This window comes from Jaculus jaculus, chromosome 18, assembly GCF_020740685.1.
Source record: "Jaculus jaculus isolate mJacJac1 chromosome 18, mJacJac1.mat.Y.cur, whole genome shotgun sequence".
In the NCBI taxonomy this organism is placed as follows: domain Eukaryota; kingdom Metazoa; phylum Chordata; class Mammalia; order Rodentia; family Dipodidae; genus Jaculus; species Jaculus jaculus.
This window is the reverse complement of record NC_059119.1, coordinates 36,437,284-36,461,574: the sequence shown is the minus strand read 5'-3', so window position 1 is coordinate 36,461,574 and position 24,291 is coordinate 36,437,284. Positions and strand designations below refer to the sequence as shown.

Here is a 24,291-nt window from a genome sequence, read left to right as displayed (position 1 = left end):
TTTAAAAAAAAGTAAAGCCATAGGAGAATCGCTGGGCTACAGAATGAATTCCAGATCAACCTAGGCTAGAGTGAGACCTTGCCTCAAAATTAAAAAAAAAAAAAAAAAAAAAAAGCCAGGTGTGGTGGCGCATGCTTTTAATCCCAGCATTTGGGAGGCAGAGGTAGAAGGAATTTAGTGAGTATGAGGCCAGGGTGAGACCCTACATCAAAAATAAAATAAATTTAGGATCAGTGAGCAATATGAAGAATTCAACTAACAAATAAAGTTTAATTGAAGCATGGACACCCTGTTTTCTTGTCTACACTGTTTTTCAACAAGGGGGCAGAGTTATTTACGGACCAGGTAGCCGCCAAGTTTGAAAACATTTACTATCTGGATCTGGACCAAAAATCCAGGCCAATAGCCACTGGCCCTCCCTCCCTCTGAGAGCAGGTACCAGAGAGGTAGACTGCAGAGCAAGCAGGCAGGCATGCCTCCTGAGGCCCAGAATGTTCTTCGGTGCTCAGACATCCTTCTTCTCGCTAAATCAGAAGCCCAGGAGGCCCCAGGGAGGTGACCAGTTGGCCACATGGGAAACAATGAGTGGCCCACATCCTCAGAACACCCCAGCTTCATCATGCGCGTAGGCCGTAGTTTCGAGCCTCCTTGTTTACTTTAAAGAGGATCACAGAAAGAAATCCTCCAAAGGGGAGATGTAATCCACGGTCATCTGGGAGGGTTGGGAAAAAGGTCACTTCACCCCAATGAAAATGTTCACCCACCTCATAAATATTCTTAAGCGCTTCCTGAAAGTGCAGATCCTAATGGGCTGCCAACCCTCCTCAGGCTTTGTTTGGCTTTTTGTTTGTTTGGTTGGTTGGGATTTTTTCTTTTTTTTTTTTGAGTGGACTATTCCCTTTGCTTTGCTAAATAAATTTTGGCTTGAAAAAAAATAAAATAAAGTAAAGTAAAAAGTAAATAAATAGAAATAAAAGTAAAACAAACATCTTTGGATGAGGAGTAATGAGTCCATGCAGGGGCAGGGCAGGCAGACAAGAGAAATCAAACCATGAAGCCGATTTGGAAAAATAAATAGGTTGCTTGATGGTTTAGGAGGATGCAGAGCAGAATTAAAAGATAAGCCATTTGATCTCACCACAGATTGCTTGTTGGGCATGCCAGGTATGCAGTGACCTATAAATATAGGATAACATGTGACAGAGATGTTCAAACATCGATTTCATGTTTGTGTTCTTTCTCTTAACATAACTTCTGACTATTATAATATGCTGATAAACACAGAAAAAAATAATTAAAAAGCTAAGCTATTTAGCAGACTATAGTGGCACAGGCCTATAATTCCATCACTGGGGAGGCTGAGGGAAGAGCATTTCTGGAATTGCTGCCTGGCCTAAAAACTACCTGACCAGCAAAGACTGTAAGACCCTGTCTCAAAAATAAGAGGCCAGGCGTTGCAGCACATGGTTTTAATCCCAGCACTCAGAAGGCAGAGATAGGAATTTGAGACTAGCATCAGACTATTTAATAAATTCCAGGTCAGCCTGGGCTAGAGTGAGACTCTACCTTGAAAAACCAAAATAAATAAATAATTGAAAAGCAAATTTCCCTATCTACAGAAAGCTTAAGTGACATGGACTTTGCTCTCTGATATAAAAAGTAGGAAGGCTCCTTGTAAAGACATCATGTATAAATTTCTCCTGCAAGATTGCTTAATGTTTTGTCTAAGAGACACAATTACTTTAACACTTATGTTTTTTAATTTTTTGTTTATTTTTCCTTATTTGAGAGCGACAGAGAGAGAAAGAGGCAGATAGAGAGAGAGAATGGGCGCGCTAGGGCCTCCAGCCACTGCAAACCGAACTCCAGAGGCATGCGCCCCCTTGTATATCTGGCTAACGTGGGTCCTGGAGAATTGAGCCTCGAACCGGGGTCCTCAGACTTCATAGGCAAGCACTTAACCACTAAGCCATCTCTCCAGCCCACTTTAACATTTATAAAAGAACATTTAAGTATGTGTTCTGGGCTTAAAATTTTTTTAATTTTTAAAAATAATTAATTTGAGAGAGAGGGAGAGAATGGGTGCACCAGGGCCCCCAGTCGCTGCAAATGAACTCCAGACACATGTGCCCCCTTGTGCATCTGGGGAATCAAACATGGGTCCTTTGGCTTTGCAGGCAAGCACCTTAACCACTAAGCCGTCTCTCCACTCCAGCCTAAACCACACCTTTAATCCCAGCACTCAGAAGGTGGAGGTAGGAGGATCGCTGTGAGTTCCAGGCCACCCTGAGACTACATAGTGAATTCCAGGCCAGCCTGGGCTAGAGTGAAACCCTACCTTGAAAACAAAACAAACAAAAAAAGGTGCGGGCAGGGTGAGAGCAAAGCACCAGCCATGCAGATGTAAGGACCGGAGTCAAGAGGGATCTCAGCACCCACATGAGTTCCTGGCCCTCCTGTGCTGGTGTGACTCAGGTGTCCCCCATAAGCTTAGGTGTTCTCAATGCTAGGTTCCCAGTTGATGGAGATTTGGGAATTAACAACTCCTGGAGGCAGTGTATTGTTGGGGGCGGGCTTATGGGTGTTATAGCCAGTGTCCCCTTGCTAGTGTTTGGCACACTCTCCCATTGCTATTGTCCACTTGATGTTGGTCAGGGGGTGATGTCCACCCTCTGCTCATACCATCGTTCTCCCCTGCCATCGTGGAGCTTCCCTCTCAAGCCTGTAAGCCAAAATAAAGCTCTTCTTTCCCACAAGCTGCTCTTGTTTGGGTGATTCCTACCAGCAATGCGAACCTGACTGCGACACCTCCTGTAATCCCAGGGCTTGAGAGATGTCCGGGTTACTACTAAGCTGTCCATAGACAATCAGCCTGGGACTCTCAGTTATTGATAAAGGCAGCCCCTACATTCCTAAACCCCTCGAATTTAGCCCTCAGTTGAGTCTCCCACTTCTGGGGGCTCCCATCCATGTTACTGGATGCCATCTTGCTTGTCTGATGTTTCTGCCTGGGCTGTATGTGAATCCTGTTTAATAAAGCCTGTCACATCCAAAAAAAAAAAAAAAAACCCTAAATAAATCAATCTATTGACTCTGGCCCACAACCTACATAAATATTAGCATTAGCAGATAAGGACATCTAAATTTCATTCAAACTGTATTGTGCATTTTACAAAAAGGAGACATGAAAGATGTTGGAAAAGACTCAAATAAAACTCTAGAGATAGAAAAGACCACTTACTAAATGCTGAAATATAGGAGGTGTTGATTGTTGCCAAGACCCAACCACTCCCTGCTCAATGGAGGGAAAAGTCCCTGACACCCCTCCCCCACCCCAGGAGCAGTCAAGACAAAATAGTGATGAACCACATAGCTAACTGCCATGCATGCTTTTGTAAAGACCCCACTTGCCTGCTCACCGCCCCCCCCCCCCTTGCTGCTACGGTATCTGCCCTGCTGAGATGGAATCCACCTCCTTGCTGGAGTAGAAAAGGAAGGTGCAGGTTGAACTTAGGGCTGGAGTTTCTGTGGGAATGATCCCAGCTTTGGTCCCCAGGTAAATAAATTCCTCTCTTTCACTCTCATTGGTGTTGGAGCCATCATTCCAGAGAAACTCCAGCAACGTCTCTTAAAGATTAAAAACCATAAAGGTCCAGGGGCTAGCCATAGGTGAACCTCAGTGCTAGAGATGGGTCCTCTTCTCCCCCCTCCCTGCCCCCACACACTGAGCTGTTGGTCAGAGAGGCTCATGAGGCCCCCCAAAACAATACAGGCCACTGCTAAAGCTACTGGTTATCCACCAGAATAAGATGGTAAAACCCTGCTGCTAAAGACACCACAGGCTGCTGTTGCAGGACACTGAGAACTCAAACCAGAACTGGAAGGAAGAAGGAGGCCAGCTCCCTACCAGCTAGTGTCCCAAGGCTGGAAGACGCTATGCAAGCTGCTGGGGGAGAAAGTCAGCTGCAGGGTCAACAAGCAGTGTTCTGAAAGCTTCAGAATCAACCAACCAGGCTAGAGATGTCCACTGCGCAAGAGTGGCACATAAGTCATGGGGGTAATCAACTGCTCTCTGATTGGATATGAGGTTTGTTCCGGGAGAGAAATTATGCCTGGCATTGAGAAGAGTCAAAAGCCTATGACCTGGAAGGTCATAGACCTAGAGGGAAGCTTCTACTCTCCTTTGGCTAACTGGCAATATCACACTCATTAAACAGCCTTCTAAATATGTTATCCGGGCTGGAGAGATGGCTTAGCGGTTAAGCACTTGCCTGTGAAGCCTAAGGACCCCGGTTCGAGGCTCGGTTCCCCAGGTCCCACGTTAGCCAGATGCACAAGGGGGCACACGCATCTGGAGTTCGTTTGCAGAGGCTGGAAGCCCTGGCGCGCCCATTCTCTCTCTCTCCCTCTATCTGTCTTTCTCTCTGTGTCTGTTGCTCTCAAATGAATAAATAAAAATACTTTAAAAAAAAAAAAAAAAGATCTGCCGCCAGTGATACTTCCTCCAGCAGGCTGCTGGAGACTTAAGTAGGAAGCTTAACCTTAATCAAAGTCCTCTGAGGCTGTGGGGGGTGATGTACACTCACACTCAAATCACTGCGCTCTGCCAGCCAGAGAAGCTGCTCTATGCAGATGGCTGAAGACACTGAGGCTGCTCAAAACTCATCAAAGCAGAAAATGAGAAGCTGTCAAGGGCTCAACATTATAGGATATTTCTACCACATCTTCCAAGGCTCAGGAAAGAGGGGGCAGAAAGAATGTTAGAGCCCTCGGGTACTTAGGCATACTTTGGGGAACTATCCTCCGGACATGAACTGACTGGTTCATTCATGACCCCACAATGGTTATTGACACCCCCACAAGATCAGCACCATTCTGAGCCCATAAACAGACAAACAGAAAGAAACAACAGAACAGAGGAAGGACTATCTTGAAAGAGGAAGGCTCCTCAGCGGATAGGGGGCGGCTGGAAAGAATGGCCAAAAATAAAAGAATAAAGGGATAGGAACGTGATCAAACTACTATATGTTCATATTTTTAATTTTATTTATTAGAGAGAAAGAAGGAGGGGGGGGGAGAACGAGTGTGCCAGGGCCTCCAGCCACTGCAAAAGAACTCCAGATTCATGCACCACCTTGTGCATCTAGTTTATATGGGTATTGGGAATCGAACCTGGGTCCTTTGGCTTTGCAGGCAAGTGCCTTAACTGCTAAGTCATCTCTCTAGCCCTGTATGTTCATATATTAAAATTCTCAATAAAGCTAAACTTCAAAAAATAATAACTATAAGATGTGAATTTTTTTAATGGGCTGAGAATATAGTTCAGTGGTGGAATAGTTGCCTGCATGTATAAAGACTTGGGTTTGAATCCTCAGCATAGAAAAAAAAAAAAAAAACAAGACTGGACAGGGTTGGTGTCAATACTTGAAGACCAGATTAGGCCAGGTACGGTGGCACACACCTTTAATCCCAGTACTTGGGAGGCAGATGTAGGACAATCACTGTGAGTTTGAGGATACCCTGAGACTACATAGTGAATTCCAGGTCATCCTGGACTACAGCAACACCCTACCTTGAAAAAACAAAAAAGAAAAAGAATAGATAGCTCTGTGGGGTTCGTCTATACCCCAGCTAGTCAAGAGCTAAAGCAGAAGCAAAGCTTGAGCCCTAGAGTTGAAGGTCACCCTGAGCAACATAGATACCATCTCTCCATAGAGAAGTAAAAATATATATATATTTTTCTGTTTGGTTTTTCAAGGTAGGGTCTCGCTCTAGCCCAGGCTGACCTGGAACTCACTCTGTAGTCTCAGGGTGGCCTCAAATTCATAGTGATCCTTGTACCTCTGCCTCCTGAGTGCTGGGATTAAAGGCATGTGCCACCACACCCAGCTGTAAAATGTATTTTAAAAGATTAGTAAACTTTAATCATGGCAGAAACGATCCAAAATAAAATAAAGTGTAAAAAAGAAAAAAAATTTTCCAAAATAAGGTTTCACCCTAGTCCAGGCTGTCCTGGAATTCACTATGTAATCTCAGGGTGGCCTCGGACTCATGGCGATCTTCCTACCTCTGCCTCTGGAATGCTGGGGTTAAAGGCGTGCGCCACCACACCCAGTAAAAAGAAAAAAAAAAATTAAAGGACAGTTTTTAGTGCATTTTGGGACAATTTCAAGCTGACTAATGCACTTGTAAATGGAATCCTTGAGGGTAAAAGTGTCAGACAAAATTAAAAGAAGTAATAGTAACTGAAAAGTTCTACAAATTTGATGAAAATGATTACATACATTGAAACCACTCAAGAGACACCAGGAGAAGAAATATGAGGGAACCTAAACCACTGACAAGAATTTATAAGGGAAAACCTTGAGGGTAAGCAGGAAAGACACGTGCGCACAGGAGGGTGAAACGCAGAACAGCACTGAGCTTATCACTGGGAGCCGTACGAGGCCGACCCTGTCTTGAGACGTGTGTCTGACATATCTAAGGAACACCGCCTGAGAGGGTGCCCTGGCCACCACATGCACACACATACACAGGTGCACGCACACCCAAGAAATGAGAAAAAGGAGTTAATGACACCCAGAGCAAGTCACAGGAAATAATAAGAGTCTGAGTGGAAATCAATGAAATGGAAAATAGGAGAGCAACAGAGAAAATCAACAGAACCAAAGCTGGTTCCTTGAGATGATAAAATTAATAAACTTCTAGATGTCTCATAGCTAAGAGACGTGTCATCAATACAGATTCTGTCAATGTTAAAAGGATAATAAAATACACAAAAATTTATACTGATAATTTCAGAAATTTAGGTAAAATTAACAAATTCCTCAAAAACCACATTCATTTCCAAAGCTTACTCAAGAAGAAAGATAATCTGAACTACTCTTTCTTTAAAAAATATTTTATTTGTTTACTTATTTTGAAAGAGAGAGAGAGGCAGACAGAAAGAGAGAGAGAGGGTGGGCATTCCAGGGCCTCTAGCCACTGTAAGCAAACTCCCGATACATGCACCACATTGTGCATCTGCCTTTACGTGAGTACTGGGGAATCAAACCTGGGTCTTCAGGCTTCCCAGGCAAGCACCTTAACTGCTAAGCCATCTCTCCAGCCCCTGAATTACTCTTAACTATTAAAGAAATTATCTTGCTGGTTAAAAAGAAAACCTCCCCATGAAGAAAACTCCAGACCCAAATGACATCACTGGTGAATTCTCCAAACATTCATGGAAGAAATAATACCAATTCTACATCAACTATCTTTAGAACATTGAAAAAGAAGGAACGCTTCCCAATTCACTCTCCAAAGCCAGAATTTTATGGCAACAAAAGAAAAGACACTAAAGGTAACTAAAATTAGCAGACAATGTCATTCCTGAATCTAGGATTTAGAATTGTATATCAAATATCAGCAAATTGAACCTAACACTGTATAGGACAGAAGATGTTGTGCAGCAGTGTTTACTGCAAGATGAAATTGATATTCAAAGGCCAACATAATTCATGATCTGAACAAATTAGGAAAGAACAGCTTTATGATCATTTTATAGATACAGAAAAATTATTTCACGGAACCCAACAATTGTTTCTGACAGACACCCTCAGCACACATGGAACAAAGGAGGACCTCCTCCACCTAAGTGGGCACCTACCCCAGCCTGCCCACTGGCTGCTCTGCTTTCTGGCAAGGACCAGTGAGACCGAGAACACGGGAGGAGCATCTCTGCTCACCATCTGTGCTCGACACTGCACTGGCGATTCCAGTGGGGTCAACAAAGCAAGACCAGAAAGTTAAGACTGTTCAGATTGAAAGGAAGGAAAAATTTGCTTTATCCAGAGACGACATGATATAGTACGTAGAATGTCTTCTGAAATACACAAAAGAAAACTCCACTAGAATTAATATGTTCAACAAAAGTTGTAGCATACAAGAGCAGCATACACTAAAACAATCACAAAATAAACTTCAAAAAAAACAACACTTTTCACAATAGCATAAAAATACCAAACTTCTCAAGAATGAACATGCAATGTCTGTACTCACAACTGTAAAATACTGCTGAGATATATGTTTAAAAACATAAAGTCAGGCGAGTAGCACATGCCTTTAATCCCAGCACTCAGGAGGCAGAGTTAGGAGGATCTCCATGAGTTCGAGGCCACCCTGAGACTACACAGTGAATTCCAGGTCAGCCTGAGCTACAATGAGACCCTACCTCAAAAAAAAAAAAAAAAAAAACTAAATAAATGGAAAGGCATGGTCCATAGGTCAAAAGATTTAGTATTATTACCATGTTGATTCTTCCTAAATTGACCTATAGATTTACTGGAATTCTAATAAAAATCTCTATGCACTTTTTCACAGAAATCATCAAACTTGATTCTAAAATTCATATGAAAACACAAAGGGCCTAACATAAGTCGTAACTCTGCATAATACTTATGTGATCGTAAAGCAACAGTGACTAAGACAATGTGGGATTCGTGTCAAAATAAGCAAATAGACAAGCCAGAGACTGAAGGAGAACACAGGGGCCGGAGGACACGGAGGGTAGCGGGAGAAAGGGCAGGAAGACAGGAGGAGGATACACAAAACTAAAGACACCAGGAGTTAGTCCTGTAGACACTTACTTCGCCATTAGCTAATCAAAAGCTGTACCCTTCTTAAGGGGAGAGAGAAGGAGAGTAGGCAGTTTGAGTGAAAGTACCCTGCTGGGGTGGAGAAAGCTTTACCCTAAAACCAGAGGCCCCTCTGGCAAATCCCACTGCCAGAACTGGGTCCCCCCCCCCCCCAGTGAGCTGTTGGTCAGGGAGCACTGTGAGGCCTCCAAAATAATTCCAACCACTGTCAAAGTACTTGGTTACCCACCAGAAGTAGATGATGAGACCCTATTGCTGAAGACACCATAGGCTGTCGTTGCAGGACATCAAGAAAGTAAGCTGATGGGATGGGGAGATGGGTCAGTGGTTAAAGTGTTTTCTTGCAAAACCTGTTGGTCCAGGTTCAGTTCCCCAGGACCCACATAAGCCAGATGAGCAAAATGGCACTTGCATCTGGAATTCATGTGCAATAGCGAAAGCCCTGGCCCTCGTGCTCTCTCTCCCTCTCTCTCCCCTTCCTCTTTGCAAATATATAAATAAAATATTTTATTTATTTATTTGAGGGGGGTCAGATAGAGAATGGATGTGCCAGGGTCTCTAGCTGCTACAAACTCCAGACACATGTGCCATCTTGTGCATCTGGCTGACGTGGGTCCTGGGGAATCAAACCTGGGTCCTTTGGCTTTGCAGGTAAGTGCCTTAACCTCTAAGCCATCTCTCCAGCCCAATAAAATGTTTTTAACAAAAATAAGCTGGAACTGAGATGGAAGCCAGCTCCCTGCTGGCTAGCTATCATAGTGCTGAAAGCATTTTCCAGTTGGTGGAGTTCAAAGTCACCACCAGTGTGAACAAGCAGTAGATCCTACAAGCTATGGAATCAATCAGCCAGGCAAGAGGTACCCACCAGCACAACTGTGACACATAAATTATGGGAGTAATCAGCTGCTCTCTGACTAGACATGAGGTCCAGTCTATAGGGGAGAATTCAAGCCTGGTACTAAGGACCAAGTCAGAAGTCTATGGCTGGAAAGGTCATAGACCCCAAAGGGAAGCTTCTACTGTTATTTGTCTAAGCGGAAAGGTTGTGCCCATCAAAAAGGCTTCAAAGTGGATGTGTTTGTCCTCTTTGATCAATGCTGCTCTCACTGTTAGTTAGAGAACCTGCTTTCTACAGATGGCAGCCAACGCTGGGGAAGCCCAAGACCCATCAAAATGACGAGGGGAGAAAGCTGAGCACTGATCAGGGATGAGTCATCTCTATTTACACCCAACAGGGCCTAGGAAACACTACACATGAGGCGGTGAGTGAAATGTAAGCGGTCGCTGTCCGCGCCAGTCAGAAAACCTCATGGAGATAAAGGAGGCCCTGAGGAGACCCAAAGCTCATCACAGTAGAGGCTGCCAGGAGCTCAACACTAAAGGAGGCTTCTAACCCGGCCTGCAAGGCTCAGGGAACCCTGTGGAAGAGGGGATGGAAAGAAAGTGAGAACCACAGAGTGGGAAGTCATACTGGGAAGCATTGTCTGACCCCCACCACTGGAACCAACTGGTGCATTCATGACCCCATGGTGGTTTCTGATACCTCCACTGGGAATGGCCCTCAGTGGAATGGGGAGAGGAAAGAGGGGAAAAAGAGAATGACCCAGTGGGAATATAACCAATTTATAATATGTTCATATATTAAAGTTTCCCCTCCAAAAACATTCCCAATAAAATTTTAAAAAAGAGAAAGAAAAAGAAAATAGATCAATGCAATAGAATGGAGTCCAGCAACAGGCATACACATCCACAGAACTGATTTTTGACAAGGACAAAAAGGTATTTTTTTAGAAAGAGATCTTTCAATGAACGGTGCAAGAAACAAGTGGATAGCCATATACCCTCTCTCCCCCCACAAAGACTTTTACTTTACAAAACAATAAACTAGACTACATCGAAATTTAGAATGCCTGCTCATCAAAAGACTGGTAATGAAACAAAATCTATGAGACACTGAATGAGAAGTATTTGTAAAATGTACACTTGCTGACAGACTGTATCTGGACTAATAGCAAACTTTAACAACAAGGAATAAACTACTGACAAGAAAACTGTGGCTAACTTTCAAAATAACCATACCAAGTAGTGGGGGAAAGTACATAGTTATGATTCTACTTATATAAAATTTAAAGAAAAGCAATCTCGTGCATAGTAATAGGAAAGAGAACTGGGGTTGCATTGGGATTCAGTAGTCGGGGACTGAGCTAGGAGGAAGGGATTGGAAAGAGACAGGAAAGTCATGGAGGGGGTAGGTGAGCTCATTTTCTTGACTGTGCAGAGGCATGTGCGTGAGTATGAACGTGTGCCAAAACCTGGGCTGGAGAGCCGGGCGTGGTGGCGCACGCCTTTCATCCAAGCACTCAGGAGACAGGGGGAGGAGGATCGCAGTGAGTTCGAGGCCACCCTAAGACTACACAGTGAATTTCAGGTCAGCTTGGGCCAGAGTGAGACCCTACCTCGAAAAATGAAAACAAAAAAAATTCCCAGTACCCATACAAGCCAGATACACAAGGTGGTTCATGGGTTTGGAATTCATTTACAGTGGCTGGAGGCCCTGGCATGCTCGCTCTCTCTCTCTCTCTGGCTCTTTCTCTCTTGCTCAAATAAATAAACAAAAGTAAAATATTTTTTTGAATCTTATTAACAAAACCCAGCAACATGGACATTATAAATATGTGCAGTTGATTCTCAGTTAATGGGAACAGAGTTCTCCAGTTCTATATCTTTCCAATCTATAGTCTGTCGTCAAGACACTCAGGTACTAAAGGAGCAGATGTGCAAAGCTTGTTGAGCAAGAGGGGGCATAGTACCCAGTAGCCAACAGGAACGTCTCTGTGGAGAGCCCCAATCATTCCAGAAAGTTACCAGCATGGTCCAAGTGCCCCCCGCCCCCCGCCCATTTCTAGCTGCCTGCTCTTTCTGCCCTTTCCCAACATATCAAGCAAACGCTTAACTGCAGCGGGTCCTATGGTCAGCTCTGCTCCCTTCCTCCTGTGTCTCTGAGCACCCCCACAGCCTGCGGCTGGGAGCAAAGTTCACTCCTGTCAGGAGGAGCTATAGCCCTGGAGTGTGGAAGGAGCCACATGCAGGATGGAGCCCGAGAGAGACCACGTAAAAGTGCAGGAGATCTGCAGGGCACTCTGCCCCTTTGCTTCCCCCAGCCATCCACTGCCAGGCACTGCCGGGCAACACCTGCGTGTGATCCAATCAGGAAAAGGAAGGCCCCAAGTGTGAGGCCAGCCTAGGCTAAGTAGTGAGAGCCTAGAGAGAGGTGGGAGAAAGAAGGTGAGGAGGGTGACTTGTACCCTCTTATCACCCATGTGATCTCCCTCATAATTCCAAAATGTGCTGCCCCGTCCCATGAGGTCAAGACACCACACCCCCATCCTAGAAAGGGGCCATGTAGCTGTCCACTCATCCAAAGGCACATAGTCTGTGGTGTCACCTGTAATATTTACTGCTATTTTTTAAAGACATGAACTGATATTCCACATGAGAAACACAAGCCACCATATACGCTGACAGGCATCCACTATGACAAACATTCACCTGACCAAGAGTGGGCATCTAGTAATTCACAAACAACTGAAGAGATTGTTAAAAATAGCCATTACTTTTCTATGAAGAAAAGTGCTTCTTGGGCTGGAGAGATGGCTTAGCGGTTAAGCGCTTGCCTGTGAAGCCTAAGGACCCCGGTTCGAGGCTCGGTTCCCCAGGTCCCACGTTAGCCAGATGCACAAGGGGGCGCACGTGTCTGGAGTTCGTTTGCAGAGGCTGGAAGCCCTGGTGCGCCCAATTCTCTCTCTCTCTCTCTCTCTCTTTGCCTCTTTCTCTCTCTGTCACTCTCAAATAAATAAATAAATAAATAAATAAAAAATAAAAGAAAAGTACTTCTTGCAAAAGTCCTCTGATAGCCAAAGCAATCCAGAGCAAAAGAATCCTGCCGTAGTAACAGAAACCACATGGGACTGGCGCTAAGACAGACGCATAGGCAGTAGAAGAGAATCGAGGACCCGGATGCAAGCCCTATGCAGTTATAGTCACGTGATTAAAAAACACACCGGAGAAAAGACAGCTGCTCCGACAAATGGTGCCGGACATCTGTATGTAGGAGGAAGCTAGGTCCCTAGAGCTCATCCTAATAGATCAAATATGTTAATGTAAGCCTCGAAACTCTGAAACTTCTTGAGTTAAAGAAGGAAAAACATTGAGATCTAGGCAGAGGCAAAGACTTTCTGAAGAGGGCTCAGGAAATAAGGCCAACAACTGATAAATGGGACTTTATGAAACTAAAGAGCTTCTGCACAGCAAAGGAGACAGTTAATCAATGAAGAGACAGCCTGCAGGGTGAGAGAAAAATATAACTATACACCTGGCAGAGAAATGCTATCTAGAATAGAAATAGAACTCAAGAAACAAAACAAGAAAACAACCCAATTGATAAATAGACTAATGAAATGACCAGACAGTTCTCAAAAGATGAAATACAAATGACCAGTAAACACATGAAAAAAATCCAGCCTCACTGTCCATCAGAGAAATACAAATAAAACTACACCAGATTCCATCTCACCCCAGTGTGAATGGCATTCATTAAGAAAACAACTAACAAGGAGTGGAGAGATAGCTTAATGGTTAAGCTTAAAGGTGCTTGCCTGTGAAACCTAAGGACCCGACTTCAACTTCCCAGCACGCATGTAAAGCCATATACACAAGGTGGCACATATATCTGGGGTTCCATTTGCAGTGGCTGGAGGCCCTGGTATGCCCATTCTCTCTCTCTCTCTTTCTCTTTCTCTCTCAATCTCTCCCTCTCACATAAATAAAATTGTTTTAAAATGCTGCTTCTGGAGCCAGGCATGGTGGCACGTGCCTTTAATACCAGCACTCAGGAGGCAAAGGCAGGAGGATTGCCTTAAGTTTGAGGCCACCCTGAGGCTATACAGTGAATTTCAGATCAGCCTGGGCTACAGTGAGACCCTACCTAGGAAAAAAACAAAAGAGATAAGTAAATCAACCATATAACCCAGCATTCCACTCCAGACTCCAAATCAACATATCACAGCCATCTCATCAATGTTGACTGAAGCACACTTAACCAGTCACAGTACCTAAGTGATGGCACCAACCTAGATATCTAACAATAGAAGAATGGATAAAGAAAATGTGGTATATGTACACATAGAACTTTTTCAACTGTAAAGAAAAATGCAATTATGAAATTTGCAGAAAAAATGAATACAACTAAAAATAATCATGTCAAGTGGGTTAAGCCAGTTTCAGAAAGATAAATATTATTCTCTCATATGTGGCTCCTAGATATCATATGCACACATAAAGTCAAGTACATATATTTGACATGAAAACAGAAGGGCAGCTATATAGGGGAACAAATTGGGCTAATACTGATAAGAGTAGAGGGAGGGAGGAATGTGTTCCACATTCAATGTATACCTACAGGAAAATGCCCTTGTGGAATACAATACCATGAGCAATGACTGGATAGAATTTTTTTTTAAAAAAAGAACAGGAAGTTCTTTTTTTAAAAAAAATATGCTTCTTATTTCTCTTTATTCTCTCTCTTTCTCTCTTTGGATTTGTTGAGGTAGGGTCTCACTCTAGCCCAGGATAACCTGGAATTCACTACGTATTCTCAGGGTGGCCTCGAACTCACAGCAATCCTCCTACCTCTGCCTCCCTAGTGCTGGGACTAAAGCATGCACCACCACACCCGGCTTCTCTTTATTCTTTAGTAGCCACAAATAGCATCATGGCTATAAGTTTCTCCTGCTTTCTTCTCATCCTCTGACACTGGCATTCCTAAGGGTGTCCTGTGCCCAGAGCTGAGGTTGACTTTGTTTCTGCCCTTTTTCTCCAACATGCCTATTCCCAAGAGCTCTGTCCGTGGTCCATCATGCTGTGGCCTCACATGGAGGCTCCAGTCCCAGCTCTTCTACAAAGGTCCCGCCTGAAGGCTTAGGTCCTATAACGTCAGTGATGGCTATGTGAGAACCAAGGATCAGAAGCAAGGCTCAGAGTGGGCAAGGAGGAGGGGAGCGATCATCTTCACGCCAGCTCTTCCCAGCCATGTGCGGAGAGAAGACTATGACAGGTTCTCTGCCCAGGTGACCTCCGCCCCTGGTTTTGAGCAACCTGGACTTAGAAATCAAATGAAAATAATCAGAAACGATTGTCAGGCAAGTAACTGCCATTCTCCTAGACAAGTTGAATAGCACTGCCAAAATCCTCCTTCTCCTACTTGCCCATCTTGCCTCTTGGGTTGTTCAGAGTGTCCTTATGAGCATGGCTGAAACTGGATGAACAGTCTCTAGCAGAAGGTCACAAATGTTTTTCCCTCCAAGGACCTAAGTGTGAAGGGTCGGAGAAATAGTTCAAGTTTACAGCTTCTGCCACTTCACCAGCTCAGTGACTCATGCCACAACTGCAGGACTTGCGGGCATGTTCCTCCCCCTGTGAGCACTGACTGGTCTCCTTCTACCCTGGAGGGAGAATGCAGGAAGAAGAGAAGTAGCCAGGCGTGGTGGCGCACTCCCTTAACCTCAGCACCTGGGAGGCAGAAATAGGAGGATCGCAGTGAGTTCGAGACCACCCTAAGACTACTTAGTGAATTCCAGGTCAGCCTGAGCTAGAGTGAGACCCTACTTTGAAAAACCAAAAAAAAAAAAAAAGTGGTAAGAAAGAAGAGAAGTGCCTCACTCACACGCAAGTTTTTCATCAACAACCCATGTTTACGATTTCCAGTTATCGTCCCTCCCTCTCCCTCATTAGCTGGCATCCACTCTAATCAGTCTTTACTGCCGTCCGCAGCCACTCTTATCCAGACCACCAGTGACATCTGTGCTGCGAAGTCCAATAATCAACGCAACTCTGCAGTTGATGTAGTTAATTCCTCCTTTGCCCTGACTTAATTTCTTTAGTTGGCTTTCCAAAGCATTTCATTCTCTTGATATGTACCCTGTTTGTACTGGTTTCTTCTTCTGTCTCCTTTGCTGAAATAGTCTCACTGTGCATGCCAGGCCAGGCTGCTCATCCTAGCAAGGGCTGGGACTGTGGACGTGCACCATTATCCCTGGCTTCCTCTTGTCTAATTTTTTTTATTGATTTACTTGAGAGAGACAGAGACAGAGAACAGGCACACCAGGACCTCCAGCTGCTGCAAACAAATTCCAGATACATGTACTACCTTGTAAATCTGGCTTACGTGGATCCTGGGGAATCAAACCTGGGTCCTTTGGCTTTGCGAGCAAGCACCTTAAATGCTAAGCCATCTCTCCAGCCCTGTCTTGTCTAATACATGCAAATTGTCAGTGGCACCCAAACTTATATCTCCAGCCAGTTCCCTCACACAAAACCCAAACTTACATGTCTCAGTGATGGGGCTACTTGATTGCAAAACAGATATCTCTATTCAACATTCCCAAAATTCAACTGCTTGTTTTCCTCTTAAAAGCTCCTCCTCTCACAGCCTTTTATGTCTCAGAAAATAGCAATCCTTCTTTTACTCAAGTTAAGAATTGTGGATTGGGGCTGGAGAGATGGCTTGGTGGTCAAAGTGTTTGTCTGCAAAGCCATAGGACCTCGGCTTGATTCCCCAGGACCCATGTAAGCCAGATGCACAAAGGGGAGCATGCGTCTGGAGTTTGTTTGCAGTGGCTAGAGACCCTGGTGAGCCCATTCTCTCTCTCTCTCTCTCTCTCTCTCTCTCTCTCTCTCTCTCTCTCTCATAAATAAATAAATAATAAAGTTTTTTTAAAAGAATTGTGGATTGCTCAGACAGGGTGGTAGCCATGGTAATGATAACAAATGGTCAGATCCCATACATCCCACATGAGGACTCCTGCCTGAGGCATTCTAGGTGCCAAGAAACTCACTCTGCTGGCAGCAAGGGTCCGAGAGCTGAAGTGGCCTCAGCTGAAGCCCAGTACCTGAAACTCTGGGGATCAGTGTGGGGGGGTAGGACCGACAGTGATGAGCAATAGGGATCAATGATGAATCCAAGATTTTGCAGCTTTAGAGCTAGTCTACTCCTTGCTCCCTTGCATCAGCTCTCCATACAATAGCCAGAGATTATTTTAAAATATAAGACTCTGCCACTCCTGCTCAAAAACCCGCCTCATTCTGAATGTCATTAGCATAAAGGCTGACATCTTATAGTGACCAAAAGGCCCTACTGGTCTGCTCTAATGTTACATAGCTCTGGATTGAGAAACTCCCTCCCTGAGGCAGGAGAATAGCTTGTGAGACTCAGGAAGCTCAAGAAATTATAGAATGAGGGCTGGAGGGATGGCTTAGCGGTTAAGGCATTTGCCTGCAAACCCAAAGGACCCAGGTTCAATTCCTGAGGACCCACATTAGCCAGATGTATAAGGGGTGCACGCGTCTGGAGTTTGTTTGCAGTGGCTGTAGGCCCTGGCAGGCCCATTATCTCTCTCCCTCTTTCCTTGTCAAATGAATAAAGAAATAAAATATTTTTTTTAAAAAAGAAATTACAGTATGATGAGGCCTCTCTCTGAAGGGAAGGCAACAGTTACTGAGGAAGAAAAGATACCTCAATGGGGCTGTCTGCCAGTTGTTAAGGGAATTCTAGTGATGCAGCTTTCATGAGCCATTGCCTTTGGTACTAGAGAAGCTTCTGCCCAGGTCCCCCAGGTCCCTAGAACGAACCCCAAAACTCTGCTTCACCAAGCTAGACTCGGATGGAATTACTTTTTTGGCCTTCCACTGATGCCCTTTCTTTTCTTAAATATTTTTATTTATTTAAGAGAGAGAGAGAGAGAATGGGTACACCAGGGCTTCTGCCACTGCAAATTAACTCCAGATGCACACACCATTTTGTGCATCTGGCTTTGTGTGGGTATGGGGAATTGAACCCAGGCCAACAGACTTTGCAAGCAAGCACCTTGACCTCTGAGCCATCTCTCCAGCCTCTGCCGTGCGCCCTTTAAATGGACATTAGTCCACGTTTCTCCGGGGAGAGCTGTGCAGCAGACTTTGCCATTTACTGCTCTGACCGTGCCTTCAACTTACTACTTACTCATCCTGCTTCACCCTCACACACATCCTTTGGCTCCCATTAGCCTCTTGCTTAGGACTATTTAACCTTTGTTTCCTTGGTGTTGCAGTCAGGTTCGCATTGCTGGCAGAAATCACCCGACCAAGAGCAGATTGTGGGAAAAAAAGGTTTATTTTGGATTACAGACTCAAGGGGAAGCTCCATGATGGCAGGAGAAAACGATGGCATGAGCAGAGAGTGGACATCACCCCCTGGCCAACATAAGGTGGTCAACAGGAACAGGAGAGTGTGTCAAACACTGGCAAGGGCACACTGGCTATATAACACCCATAAGCCTGCCCCCAACAATCCACCGCCTCCAGGAGGCGTTAGTTCCCAAACCTCCATCAGCTGGGAACCTAGCATTCAGAACACCTACGTTTATGGGGGACACCTGAAGCACACCTCCACACTCTGCCTGCAGCATTTCACCTCAAATCCCATATGGCAAACTTCCTCACTTCTGGCAAGCCTTCACTCAAGTGTTCTTGAGTGAGAAAGCCCACCATGACTGCCTTTTGAAAATTGCACCACCTATGCCCACTCTACCCAGTTCTACTTGTCTCTTTTTCCATGGCACTTATTAACTTCTGGGACATTTTGTTAACTGATTTATTTCTACTTGTTTGTTCATTGCTGCCTGCCTCCCTCCTCAACAATGTAAGCCCCACGAGGATGAGGCATTAGTCTGTTGTACTTACAGATGTATTTCCCCCACTACCACCATTCCTGGCCTTTGATGGGTGTCTAGTATTTGCTGTTGAATAGCAGGGTTGGGCAGGACTCCACTGACAACGTGATGAGACAAGTGACAGAAGGACAGGAAGAAAGCCTTGAGGGTGGGCAGGTGCTGGGCTGGACGGGCCACAAACCCTGGACAGCACGGAGGATGTTTACCTAGGAGGTGGTTGAGCTGAGTAACCCTCCCAACCAGCTCCCTAAAAATCGTATTCCTTACCTTTTTCACTTCCCAGCTAAGTCTCCCACTCTTTATCCATCCTTTCAACTCTTTTGTCTCAGCCTTTTCCCTGCTGTGAAACTCACTTTGAATTAGTTCTACCAATTGTTAAAGCTTAAAACAACCAAAGAAGCTTGTGTTTTCAGTTTAGAACTAAAAGTGCTTTGGGGGCGTTTCCATCCCTGACATTATCACTGGACAAGCGTATTACTGATGTAAATTCTTACCTTACCATTTCCTCTCCCTGCCCTGGCCACCAGAGTCACTTGTGAAGCTGGGGACATAGGGCAGAGTCCAAAGCCGGCTGACGGAGCACACTACTCAAGCATCTTCTCTCCCGAGACTATGCCAGCACCCTTGTCCAAGACTGGCTCAGAGCATTCCTGCCATCCCCAGGAGCCCGGGCCCCACTCCAGCAACCACGGGCTTAAACCACTAGGCCAGGAGGAAGGGGTCAAACCCATCCAAACGGTTTCTGTTCTCTGCACCCTCCTCCCCCACATCAGTAGCAAAGGTTCCCCTCAGAATGATACACCACTCTCTTCTTTGGAAAAAAAAAAAAATATATATATATAAGATAAAGTGCTCTAGCCTGTTCTCGAGAGGAGTTTGCTTTCCTTCAGACGAGCTGCTGAAGCCTAACGAAAAAGAACACGCCTTCTACATTCCTGTGATACGTAGCCTTTTTGGTACAGATCTTGCAGTCGTTCTTCCTGGGTGACTCACGCCCTTCACAGCAAACCTGGGCGATAGCCTCCCTCTCCAAAGTCCTTCAGTACACTCCCCTCCAGCTGCTGTCATCCATCAGCAAACAGAGAGGTGTCCTGTGAGGACCCCAGCCAGATCAAGGGTGGAAATTGTGGGTGGTGGCCCAGGATTAAAGCCGTGGACTAGATCTTGGGATGCCTAAAAAATGTCTCAACTGACAGTTTCGATCAGCAGGCTAGACCAGGGCTCTGTCCAGGGGCATGAATGAAGCCCAAGCAGCCCGCCACTGCCAGCAGCCCCCAGCAAGGACTGCTGGGAGAAACAAGGGCCGCAGGGCTTTTGCTCCGGACTTGCATTTCCACACAGGACACAGCAGTGTGCACAGCCCTGCACAAATCTACCACGGGCCCTGGGGCAGAGCTCAGCCCCAGAGGCTGCCGGGCAGATAGATGAAGCAGGGCGAGGCCCGCATCCCAGCTGCTCCTCTGCTGCCCTTTACCCCCCTTGGCTTTGCACTAAACCTGGAAATCGCTGCTTCCCACTTCTTCGTGCCATTCTGGATAAATCCAAGTCCAACCTTTACCCAATTCCAGAGAGGCTTGTGGAAAGCTGCTCACCTCCTAATCCCTCTGCCACGTGAGGAGCTAAGCTTGTTACTAGGTCCCAGACAGAGAGACCCCGTGTGGAGCCTAGTCCCCAACTCCTGCTTGTGCCCCAAGCCTGCTTCGTCCCCCAAGCCTGCTTCGTCCCCCCTCCTCACTCTGTATAGGAAAGGTGCTCAGGCCCAAATTCCTCAACAGCATGGGCGGTGTCCAGGGTTAGATAAGAAGTGTGAAGACTTCTCTCCTTCCCTCATAATGCACACTGACCAAAGTCCTGTGATTCCAGGCCACTGGCCAGAAATTCCTGGGGAGAAAGGACATATGACCTCATTCCCCTCCTCTGGGGAAAAATACAAGTTAACTTCCAACCCCAAGGTCAATCTCTAATTGCCATAAACACAAACCAATACTCTCTGCACCAGAGCTCTTTCTTGTACTCGTCCCCAGTCCTCCTACCTCTACCTTGGGGTGAACTCTTCTTCTCTCCAAAAATTAGGCTTACCAGATTCGGAGACCCTTGCTGCCCTGAACGTAAGTGCTACATTACGGTGCTCTCCAATCCTTGTGGCCTACGACATGGCCACCCCTCTCACCACTGTCCCTGTGACCTACCTGAGCATTCTGCATTCCCCCAGCCCAGGACGCAGCCTCACTACAAAACCAGACTCATGACCCCTAATCCCTATAAGCTTCACCCATCAGTGGGACAGTTTGCCCCCAGCTCAGCCCAAGCCCTTCAGTATCTGGGAAATCTGTCCCAAGTGTTGTCCAGCAATGTGGGGTTCCCTAAAAGGCGGTGCGTGGTAAGGGGATTCTACCACTGCTGTGGGAAGGACAGGGTTGCCCAGTGGCTGAAATGGAGGGAAATGAGAAGCTGGTTATGACACACTTAGAGGTGATGCTCTCCTCTGCGCACAGGCATACGAAACTACACGTGCACAGCCGGGGTGGAGGGCGGATTTTCAAAGGAAAAAACTGTGAGGATCAAGTCTATGATACTAGTTAGGTCATAGAAGATACTGGTAATAGTGGAAGACGCAAGGCCAGGGCTGAAGACGCTCAAGATCTCAGAAGACGCTGGTGTCAACATCAGCATCAGCACTACCGTCATCAATTGCTAGCGCTCACTCAGCACTTTCCGTGTGGTAGTGCCAGTCCTTCAACAACCTGGAGAGACAGATACGTTACAGGGGCACCGCCGAGAGTCTGAGAGCTTCAGGAACTTGCCCAACGTCAAACAAGACAGTGAACAGCACAGCCAGAACCCAGACCTTGATACGTCGGGATCCAAGCATGTCTTCTAAGAGGCCATGCTGTAGGGGAAAGAGCCCTTGGACACTCACATGATTTTTATAGGTTTCAGTCTCTTGCAAAGAGTCCTTAATGAACTCTGGGGCCCTTCACCTCCAGCACTCTATAGATATACCAGACTCCCCAGAGGGGCCGTAAATGTGGCAGACAGAAGAATTCGCCTTCCAGGGGAAGCGGGGTGGTGCAGTGGCTCTCACCTCCCCCATTCTTGTAGCAGAGGTAGGGAAACCTCCAGACGTTGCCTAAGCCAACAATCTCCCCGGCTACTGACAGCACAAACTCCATCTTGTTGTTCCATTGCCCCCGTTCCAGGGTGCCATCTTTCTCCACCTTTCCCATGACTGGACACACTGGTTTCGTCTCTCCATTACTGGTTGTAACTGAGACTCTGCTATCCATCCTACCTGGAAAACAAGTGGGGCGCTCTGTTACTTTTTTTTTCCAAAAGGAAAGCCTCCTCCATTTGGGAAAGCCCCAAGGGAGTAACTGCCATAGGAGAGGGTGAATTCCTTCTCCTTGTCTGTGCACGGTGTCCCCTTAGCAGCTCTTACTGGTGGATCTCCTAAGACCACCTGTTCCCTCCTCATTTCAGGAAGAAAGTGTGCTCACTGACAGCCAGGCTTTGCTTCCACAACCCACGTGCTCTTGCATTCGCCTGGTCCGTGGATCGCCTGTGTTCTCTTGGCCTCTCCGCAACCAGCCTTGACTATATGACATGAACTCCACTTTCTTCCTCTGAACGCTGGGAGCCACTAAAGAATGACAGCTCATATATTCCCAAAGCCACTGATTTCTGTTGTAGGAACTTCCCTAAGAAATGATGACTGTGGGTAAACTATTTGACATGAAGGATGTTCATTGTTTATAATGGCAAAAATTACCAAGTACGTGTAGGTTAATAAATGCTCAAAAAGTATAATAAATTATGGCAGATATATAGTGATATATAATCATTAAAGACTGTGTTGCAAAAAAAAAGAAGTATATTGAAACCAAAGGATGTTCATACTATATGAAGTGGAAACCATGTGACCAGGCTTACAAATATTTTCTAAAGTATTTACCTGTACTGAAAGACTATGACACCCACAGCTGGATTATAGGAATATATTCCTTATCTATGCTTTCAACGTTTTCAGCAAAGAGCATGTTTTATGAGAGGGGGAAGGGGAGCTAGTGAATGAGCGGATGGACTGAGTTGTCTAGGTTCTCATTCTTCCATTCCTCACGGCATCAACATAAGAAGGTGCTCCCTCCCTTGTCCTTCCTTCCTCCCTGCCTTCGATGGTGACAAGTGTGGAAATGTGTGACAGTAGACATGGCAACATAAACTGAAGAATGAGCCACCGTTCGCAACCTCTCAAGGTCAGAAATGATCTAGTCCATGCAGCTACCCGGACTGGGGATCAATTCAGATGTGGCTCAATTATAGTGAGCAACTCCTGTGGACTAGGCACGTTCTATACATGTAATTCACACACCAACCCGAAAGTAGGTCTAAAACATGAGTACACAGAAAGTGCTTCGTCCGAGGGTCAGAGGTGTAGATAGTGTCACTGCTGCCGAAGCTTGCTTAGTAAGCTGCACAGCCGGGCTGGAGCCCCTTGTTCCCCCTGCTCTTCTGGTTACCCTGGCTCGAGGGCTCCTGGGCGTGTAGGAATATTGTCACAAGGGTCCTGGTTCTAGGCTTCCCTTCACCAACTACCCTGTGGATGTCTTCCACGGAGGAAAACCCAACTCCCTTTCCTCTGCCCCCCCCCCCCAGCATAAGGAGGTGGCAGTGCTCTTCCTCATGACTCGGAGCCGCAGCTGCTGGCCCAAGAGTCAACCCAAGTCAAGCCCGGTTCAGACCCTAGCTACGCCTCTACCTGACTCCAGAGACGCGGCCTTAGTCTGCTCATCGGCACAAGTCAGAATGCTGGTGTGTGCTCAGCTGGAGGCAGGAGACGCTTAGCAAAATAACAGTCCCTCAAATCTCTATGCTTGTTCAATGTTGTCAAAAGCTGATCATTATCTCATATCACAGAGGGAAAAACAAAAACCTTCATTTTTGTAATTAAACCCAATGTCATTCCTATCAAATTAGGATTGTCTATCTCCAATTCATGTTGCCCCTTGAGTCGTGAGCCACCCCTCCCCCATGAGACAGTCAGGAAGCTAGTGAATAGTTTTTGCACATGCACACCTGATGGCCAGCAATGCTGTTGAGAAGAGGGTCAAAGCCCTTTAGCCACAGCTTGCGTGGACCCACCACCCTGCACACGCTGAAATCCAGTAACAGGAAAAACAGAGAAAAGAAAACAAACCTTAGTGAAGTTGCTGCAAGAGGTCCACTTGTGGAGTTATCTAGGGGGCCTGGGGAGGTGCTGGCTATTTAAAGTGTGGCTGGAGACCTCCTGCCCTGTGGCACTTGTAATCCTAAACTTGGCTCAGCCCACATTCCGCGCGGCTGCTTCCCTCCTCCCACATCTCCCTCCCCTCAGCCAGCAGACAATCTACACATGAGTGATTCCCCAGCCTGGGGCAGGTCAGGCCAGTTGCTTGTGAGCTGACCACAGCATGCTCTCTTTGAATAGCTTGAGTGCCCTTCCCTTCTGGCAATCTGGGCTCTCTCTAGAGCAATCTCTGTCCACCTCTCTCAACTCACAGGTTCAGGCTCATGGAAATTCATCAAGAATTTCAGCACTGCAGAAGCTGAGGTAGGAGCAGTGCCATGAGTTGGAGGTTAGCCTGGGCTATAGTAAGTTCCAGGTCAGCCTACAGTGAGACTTTAGGCCTTTGATGAGGTACTATGTAGATTAATTTAAAGATATGTCTGTCATATCCCATTCCAGTTTACATTCTAGAATGGACAATGATTTAGGAAACACACAGAGATAACTGAACTGTGAGAAGTCAGAAAAACTTCCTACACACACATACTCACTCATTCACACATGCACACATGCATACCATGTTTTAAAAGTCTGAAAACAGCCAGGCATGGTGGTGCACGCCTTTAAT

The 24,291-nt window shown here is 45.9% G+C and overlaps 1 protein-coding gene across 5 annotated transcripts in view; it reads right to left on the bottom strand.

Annotated features, from left to right (window-relative positions):
• The window catches only part of Slc6a13 (solute carrier family 6 member 13), a 48,833-nt gene extending 25,142 nt beyond the window's left edge, over positions 1–23,691 (bottom strand). For 4 of the 5 annotated variants that reach the window (XM_012951359.2, XM_045137778.1, XM_045137777.1 and 1 more), the window contains exons 1-2: positions 23,595–23,691; positions 21,486–21,692 (exon numbers count right to left, since the gene is read on the bottom strand). In XM_012951359.2, coding sequence (XP_012806813.1) covers positions 21,486–21,687 — 202 coding nt within the window. In that variant the 5' untranslated portion in view covers positions 21,688–21,692; positions 23,595–23,691. The remainder of the gene's footprint in view (positions 1–21,485; positions 21,693–23,594) is intronic. The other variant, XM_045137776.1, reaches the window with a different exon arrangement.
• Between the last annotated feature and the right edge of the window lie 600 nt (positions 23,692–24,291).